The 9,183-nt window shown below is 27.5% G+C and overlaps 1 protein-coding gene across 1 annotated transcript; it reads right to left on the bottom strand.

The window, feature by feature from the left end:
* Window positions 1-439: 439 nt before the first annotated feature.
* On the bottom strand, window positions 440-3,465 carry LOC127253820 (cytochrome P450 93B2-like). Its single transcript, XM_051278594.1, has 2 exons — window positions 2,538-3,465; window positions 440-1,180 (listed from the first exon to the last, which is right to left on the bottom strand). The coding sequence occupies exons 1-2, from the start codon at window positions 3,444-3,446 to the stop codon at window positions 542-544; spliced, it is 1,548 nt and encodes a 515-aa protein (XP_051134551.1). The 5' UTR covers window positions 3,447-3,465; the 3' UTR covers window positions 440-541.
* Between the last annotated feature and the right edge of the window lie 5,718 nt (window positions 3,466-9,183).

Here is a 9,183-nt window from a genome sequence, read left to right as displayed (position 1 = left end):
TTATATATTTATTTTTCAACACATTATTTTTTTTTAGTTAAAATATTATATTAAATAATTATTTGAATTAAAAACTTTAGTATAATCAATATTTAACCATTAATGTAGTAATATATACATAGTGGTAGGGCTCCTATATTTCTTTTTTTAAAAAATTCAAAAAAGAAGAGAAAACTCTCTTGGTATGGACCCTATTGTAAGTGGGTTTTTATTTTATTAGATACTTTTTAAGTTGTGGGCAACATAACAATTTTTGAAAAAATAAATAAGAAATCATATATAATTTCAATAATTGTTATCAACTCGATTATTATTTGTTACATCAAAAACCAAAAAATTGAAGATAAGTAAACTAATTTTCTATTATAACTAAATTATACATATATAAATTATCTCCCAACAAAAAATAAAATAAAATTTCGAAAGAACAACTAATAAATTCGACCAAAAACCAGTCGGACTTTTATTTGCATATCGTACAACATAATAGAACAGACTTAAGCTTACAAACAGCAATAACCAAAGCTACCAAAGCATTTCTCTACGGCGATTGAAAAACAATCGCCGGATCAACCCTCGGAACGACGCAACACAAAAGATCTTTAGCCCTCGGCAACGTCAATCCCGGCCGCTCCGACATGTCGACGGGTCCCGACTCGCCGTTCGGCAATTTCCAATCGAAACATTGGATCATATTCCCGATTATACTGATCAACTCTGGAATAGCCATAACCATGCCGGGACAACCTCTCCGGCCCGTGCCAAACGGCAACAACTCAAAATGTTGTCCTTTGATGTCGATCGAGTCATTCCCGTTTTCCAAGAAACGTTCGGGCCTAAACGTCAACGGGTTTTCCCAATACTTGGGGTTACGGCCGATCGACCAAATGTTGACGAATAGTACACTATTGGCGGCGATTTTGTATCCGTGGATTACGATATCGTCGACGGATTTTCTAGGGAGAAGCGGGATTGGAGGGTGGAGTCGAAGCGTTTCTTTAATGATCGCTTGGAGGTAGGGAAGATTCGGCGCGTCTAACTCATTTACCAACCGGCCTCGGCCGATAACACGGCCGATTTCTTCTTGGGCTTTCTTGAGTATTTTGGAGTCGTTTATGAGCTCTGCGATTGCCCATTCGCTTGTGAGCGCTGTCGTATCTGTCGCCGCCGTTAAGAAATCCTACAATTGTTTTTTTTAGAACATTCAAATTTATAGAAAATGTTAGCATCATAGTTTATGAAATAAATATGAAGATTGGGGTTTGTTCACCAAATTTTTTATTATTATTTTTTTCTGTATGTGATACGATTGTTTATAAACATTATAAAAATTTAATATATATTTTATTCAATGAAAAAATTCAATAATTTAATACAAAATATTATTTGTTATATTATCGACATAATTTTTTATTTCTAAAATAAGAAATACATTCAATTTGTGGAATAGTTGTTGAGCATTCAAAATTTTGAGTCACTTAGTGACGATGACTTAAGAAATGTGATATAAGCAGATGTTAAATATAATTAATATTTTATTTTTTTAAAAAAATAAAATTTCTGTTAAAATATTTATTAAAAAATAAATTATTATTAATAATTTATTAATTTATACGCTTAGTTCCTACCCAAAAGAATCATTTGACTCTATAGAGGAACAGAGGGAGTATATATATTTTCATCCTTTTCAACTCAATTATCCTTTTTAACCTTTTTTTTTTTAATAAAAAAAGAAAAAAATACACACCTTTTTAAAAATCTTGCCCAAATTAAATAAACATCTTTTTACACGTTAGAGGGACTAATATATATACAACAGGCAATTATTTTAACAAATATATATATATATATATTTTATTGCATCGTATTAACCGACACTAATCAACCGTGTTAAATAACGTGACACTCTAACCGGTCCCATAAACAATTATTGAGGAATATTAAAATAAATAAGGGTGTGTTTGTTTGGGGTATTGGATTTTGAGTTAGGATTTGAATAGTAAAAATTTTGAATTTGAATAGTTGTATGATGTGATATAAATAGAGTTTGATGTGATGTTTTGAATGTAAAATTGATTTTTAGTATAATATAAAAAATGAAAAATAGGTGTTTGATTTGATGTTTTTGGGGGAAAAAAATTGGATGAACAGTGGAAATCCACCAAAATCCTTCAAACAAACATTATTGAGGAATATTAAAATAAATAAATGCATAAATAAACAAAATCGTATAGAGATTCACAAATTTGTATAAATAGCTTTGTTTAGACAGATATTTCTGGAGAAGTTTTTATTATTTAGATTTTTAATATTAAAATTTTTTTATTAAAAAATATCATATCAAATAATTAATTTTTTTATATTATAAATTTATTTTTCATTCAAAATATTATATTAATTTTTATTTATATCACATTAAATAACGGTTCAAATTCAAATTTTTATTAGTAAAAAATTAAAAAATTGAATTTGAGCAATGTCTACGAGTGAAAATGTATAATGTAACAAAATTCTTAATTTGAAATCGAATTTCTTACCATAACCAAAGCTTTGAGATGATCTCTAGTGAATTCCACTTCACATTTCCCATCTCTTACATCCAACAACATGTCCAAAAAGTCCCTCGGCTCCCCGCCGGGGGCGCCGCCGCCGGCCCGGCGCTCGTCCTCCCGGCTGGAAATAATCCTCTCGAGAAGAATATCGTACCGCCGCCATATATCCTCGGAGCGCCGCCGGATCCCCTGCAAATCGAAACCCTTCAAGAACCAGAACATATCCGAAACATTAAACTCCCCAAAAATCTGGCTGACTTCCCGGACCAAGGTCCGGAGCTCCTCGGCGTCGCCGTCGTCCTCCGCCGCCCGGAGGCTGAGCATCATGCTGGAAATAACGTTGCTGGTGACCTTCATAAGCTCGTCGGTGACGTTGACGACGGCGGCGCCGGCCCTGCCCTTTTTCGTCAGCTGCTGGACGAAGGCCCGGACTTCGAGGTCCCGGACCGGCTGAAAATGGGCGATGTTGCGGGTCCCGAGGAGCTCGTACATACAGAGCTTGTTGATGTACTTCCAGTAAGTCTCGTACGGCGAGAAGGCGAAGGATTTGTCGTAGGTTATGACCTTGATGGCGGTGGACCGTTTCCGGTTCGAGAAATTGAGTTCGTGGGTTTTGAGGAAGTCCCGGGCCAGGTCGGGAGTAGAAACGACGGGGCAGGACTCGGACCCGAGGTACAGCTGCATAAGGGGGCCGTATTTGAGGGAGAGGTCGTGGAAGGTTTGGTGGAGGCGGGGGCTGAGGAGGTGGAGGTGACCGATTACCGGGAGGGCCAGTGGGCCCGGAGGAGGTGGCGGACCGTGGCGGCGGCGGCGGGAGAGGAGGAGGAAGACGGCGGCGGAGAGGAGGAGGAGAGCGGTGTAGGGGAGGGATGGGATCTGGCGGAGGAGGTCCATTGCGCGGGGGGGGGGTGTTTTGGGGGATTGGGGTTTGTGTGGAAGTACGAAGGGGTGTAGGGGCGGTTTATATAATAGAAAGTGTGGGCGTGTTTGGTTGGGATTTGGATCCGTTGGATTTTGTGATTTGACTTTTACTCTTTCTATCAGGAGGAATGTGTTATTGTAAGGTTATATTTAGTATTGATAATTTAATATTAATTATTAATCTCCTCCTCTAATATATCTATCTATTTATTCTTTTGTCTAATTAGTATTATATTGAGTTATAGTATAAATAAAATAAAAAAATTAATAATTTTATTAGTATTATCTAATATGCATTCTGTCTCATATTTATATATCTATCTACTTTTTGCACAGAATTTTAATAATATTATTATTGGGATATAATATAAATAAAAATAAAAGGATTAAAATAATCTTAATAATATTGTATGATATAAAGGTCATACCTAAATGCATAAAATATTAATATTGTATGTATTTTTAATGTTAGATAGATAATACAGTTAAAAAAAAGAAATGAATACTTTGTTAAAAGATAAATCAAAATAGAAAAAAATGGATAAATTGTTAGGGGACGGATGGAGTATTAATTACTACCTCGGTCCGGCTTTAAAACTCTTATTTCCTTTGTGCGTGTTGATTTTTTAATATTAATTATTATATTAAAACGTAATACAAATTAAAAAAAAAATTATGAAAATATTTCCATTAGTGTCTTATAATAGTAAATAATGACATTTGTACGAAAATTTATACAAAGATAAATATATTTTTAATATTAAATACAATAATACAAAAAATAAATATAACCTTGAAGGTAAAGGTAAATATTTACAAATATTTTTTAAATAATCCTTTTTTCCAAAGATGTTGTGAACAAATACTTGATTTTTTTTTTATCCGTTAAATTTATTTTTAATTTATTTATTTTTTAATGAGATACATCTCTTTACTGATTTTAACAAAGATTAAAATTTCAACATTGAGCTATTGAATTTTATTAAATCAAATTAAACATATATTTTATTATTTTTTTATAATTTATCAAAATTAATTTTGCTTTTAAAATATTAAATAAATATCTATTTATATAACATTAAGGATTTATTCATTTAATATTTTTAATGGAGTGATTTTTCATAAGTATTATTTAAAAATATAATATACACATATTAGGACAATATATACATCTTATCCATTAAGGTGTGGCTTTTTTTATAAAAATATATATATATACTTTTAAAATTTTTATATTATATATTTTTATTATTTTTATATTATTTATACAATTTTTTATACTGTACCTAATATAAAAAAAATAAAAAAATAAAAAATCAAACTATTTCACAAAATAAATATACCAAACACACCAATAGTTAAGAAAGAAAATTTCGTTTGTGTTCTTCTAATTTGAAAATGAATATTTTATATTTATTTTTTTCTTAAAAAAAAAAAATTAATGAAAAACACACACCCGTGGTTTTACCCGACAAAGAAAGTATATTTATTTTATATGAACCTTAAAACTTTTTTTTAGAATAGTTTAATTTATTTATATGATTATTATATATATATTAAATAATTGAAGAAAATGACAAAAACAAATTGGTCCTCTTAGTTTTGTGTTTTTCTATTCATAATATATATATTTTAAAATTTATATTAAAAATTTATTTTATAACATATTTTTGATACGGCATTAAAAATTAATTTTATATTAATATCATTTTATATTATATCAAGCAAATACTCTCTTCAAACTCAATGTATTTTCACTATTTTGTTAGTCGAACTCAAAATATTCATTTCTATAATAAAAAGTAACTAATAAATAAAACAAAAAAAGATTAATAATAAAAATACTATTTCTTTCGTCACATAACTAAGTATCCATTTACTTTTACACGTAATTTTAAAAATATTAGTATTATATTAAGATATATTAGAAATAAAATAAAAATGACTAAAATAACCTTATTAGTATTGTGTGATATAAAAGTATTTGCATTTGTCTAATATATTGTAAATTGCAAAGGTATTTGTAATGTTAGGTAGACAGTACAATTACTAAAAAACGAAATGAATACTTTGTTATAAAACGGACTAAAATAGATAGTTTGTTATGGGACGGAGGAAGTACTACTCCCTCCGTCGCGGTCTAAAGGGGTTCATTGGGATTTTGTATTAGATTAAGAAATAATAGTATGTTATTAATTAGTTGAAGTTTGTAAGAAGTTTTTGACAATTTTTGTCATTTAATTTTATATAAAAAGTAATTTTATGTGTAATAGTATATTTGTAATTTGAATAAAAGTAAGTATTTTGATATTGAGGTATAATTACTTTTACTAAAATAGAAAAAAAAATACTTTGAGTAGAACATATAAAAAATAGTACTTTGAATTTAGACAGAAGAAGTATTATTTTTCTATCTACTATAATAAAACTAAATAAATATGTTGAAATGGAAAATATATATATATATATATACAACTCCCTATATCTCATGTTATTTGTATACTATTTTTATTTTTATCTTTTCCACTTTATTTGTCTTTTTAAAAATAAATAATTATATATTTTAAATTTCACAGTCAATAAATTTTTAAATTTCAAATAAATTAATTAATTATTTTTATTTTAATATATAATTAATTGTATTATATAATAATATTTTTATTTATATACTTTCGCCTTAGGGTTCTCCAATTTATACCACACATTCATTTGCACACGTTACACAAATGGTTTTGTTACTTTAAATTTAAAGATTTGTCTGGTTTTTATTTGAAAAGTTTGATTTTTATTTAAATTTTAACTTAAATATATTATTATTTTATTTTTGAGATTAAAAACTAACACAAGTATTTGAATTTTTTATTTAATAAATAACTCAAATGGATATTATTTTTAAATTTATTATAAATACTTTGTTTGAGACTGAACGAATATACATGTAAGATTAAAAGAAAAAAATTAAATATTTTCTCATCTTAATTAAAATTGTTAACTATAGATATTTTTTTTTATGAGAAGAATTACAGTGCTGATTTTTCACATCAGTACATGTTATGTATACAAATAACATACATTAGTATTACATACAAGACACGTTGTGTATAATAAAGGTATGTGTTGTTTTTTAGTAATAATAAGTGTGTTGTATACAAATATGTCAAATGTTAACATCAACTGTTGTGTGTGATGTACGAGACTATAACATGTGACGTTAATTCATGTATTGTATTTGTATTATATTAATATATAATGTGTTGTATGTAGTAACACTGTGTGCTGTTTGTAGCAATATTGTGTCTTCTTGAGACTATAACATGTGTGTTTTATTTATGTATTGTATTTGTATAATATTAACATATACAGTATGTTGTTTATAATAATATTATGTAATGTCTAATAGCAGACGATGTGTTGTTCAACAAAGTGCTGAATTTAAAATCCATAACTGTAGCCACCGCTCTCTTTTATATACTCCTATTTTTGGCAATAATATAACTTCACAATTTTTTCAAATTCTAATATACTATTAAAGTCTATTTTGTTCGCCAAGTAAACACAGCCTACTAACCTATGTTTTTCCAAATGCATCTAATCTCCCAATTTCAAGATTTTGGCTATAATTTTTAATTTTTTAATTTCCGTAGATTAATACTCCCTTCGTCCCAATAGAAGGGTGTCATTTTTTTTGCACATATATTTTTGAATAGTAGTATGAAATTGAATTGTAATTAAAAAAAGACAAAAATACCCATATTAGTATAGTGTAATATAAAAGTAATGGTATTTGTGTATGTAATACAATTACTAAATTAAAAAATAGTAACTTTGTTTTGGGACAAAGAAAAATAAAAAGTGATAACCTTTCAATGGGACGGAGGACTCATTAAAACTCTAGCCATTGCCGTTGTTGTTTTGCGTCATCCGCTGCGATCCAATCAATAACGCCGCCACCATTGGACTGCCGTTGTCGGCCGCCCCCAAAAATTTCGCCACCATCCGCCGCTAACACAAATCACGGCAGTAATCATTTTTCCGCCGTTGTCTTCTCCCTGTACGTGACGGCACATCCAGCCATCTCCGGGTGTCGTTTTCCGGCTGCAACCTCTCCTGCTTTAGATCCCAATGTCCTGGTGTGGTTGATTTTTTCATCCGAGTTATTTTATCTGGTTGTCGTTGCCGGTCTTCCGATTTTGATTTTTCATCCGAATTTGGCCTTTGATCGTTTACCATAGTTCAATACAAAGTGCTACTTCCGATTGCGTTGAGAATCCGTTTATTTTCCAAACTCCGGTGAGAGTTCCGTGTTTACGACTTCAGTGAAAGTCCTGTCATTTTCTTTTATTTCGGTGAGAGTTCCATGTTTTTCAGTTTCTATTTTTCCAGTCCGGTGAAGAGGGACGGAACTAGACTAGACTCTCAAACCCAAGTTTTTATAATTTTTTTAGTGTTAAAAATATTAACTTTTATATATTATTTTATATTTAAATTTATTACTTAAATATTAAATAAATTATAACATTTTACCCCCGGTAATTTAAATGCTAATTTTGTCACTACCGGTGAGAGTTCTGTGTTTTCAGTTTTGTATTTTCAGGCTCTACCAAGAGTTTCATATTTCCAAATCTAATTCAATTTTTACACAAATTATAAATATGTAATTACGCATACAATTAATTTATACATGAAATATAAATAATAAAAATCTTAAATTATCTTATATATTTTGATTCACTAATAAAATATTATTACTTCTGTCTCAGCTAATTTGTCCATTTTACCAGAGTTTTAGGTACTGTGTAATTAGTAAGTAATTAAAAAATATATTAGTAAAAATAATTATAATTTAATAAAAATAATTATAGATTAAGATTAATATGACTAAATAATTTAATTAATGTAAAAAAATTATAAAGTATAAAATTTAAAATATGACCTACGTATATAATTATATTTTCAAAAAATAAATAAATAAATTATGTGAAATAAATAAAAATATAAAAAGTGGTTAAACAAAAGAGTATATTTTTCGATCTATCTACCGTAAAAAAGCCCTAAAAGGCATTAAGGGTGTGTTTGTTTGGGAGATTTTTCTCAAATTTTACTATTTATTTTATTTTTTTTTTCAAAAAAATATCAAATTAAACACTTATTTTTTATTTTTATATTATACTAAAAATTAATTTTATATTCAAACATCTATTTATATCACATCATACAACTATTCATAATAAAAAATTTTACCATTCAAATAACAAATCAAAATCCAAATCATATTATATTTAAAATAAAAATAAAATTAATAGTAAAAAATTAAAATATCATTAATAATATATTTATGTATAAAATAATAATATTTATATAAAAATAATAAATAAATAATAAATAATTTTATGATATTATAATTATTTATAAAAATAAAATTATTATTTAAGACAGAAAAAAATAAAAAAATAAATTACTATTTTAAAATAGAAAAAATATATTTTATATATCTATTTATTGTCAACTAATTTTATCTTTCTAATTGTTATATTTTAAAAATATTACAAAATAATAATTACAATAATATTATTTACTATATATTGTAAAAATTCATTTTTAAATTTTTATAAAATAAAAAATAATAATACATATTTATTAAAAAAAATTCTAATTAAAACTATTATTAGTATTATTATTTATTCCAATTATTTTTTGTATGCTTTTATAT

This window comes from Andrographis paniculata, unplaced genomic scaffold, assembly GCF_009805555.1.
Source record: "Andrographis paniculata isolate CXL003 unplaced genomic scaffold, ASM980555v1 Contig51END, whole genome shotgun sequence".
Taxonomy (NCBI): Eukaryota; Viridiplantae; Streptophyta; class Magnoliopsida; order Lamiales; family Acanthaceae; genus Andrographis; species Andrographis paniculata.
The sequence above is the reverse complement of the archived record's forward strand: the minus strand, read 5'-3'. Positions and strand labels throughout refer to the sequence as shown.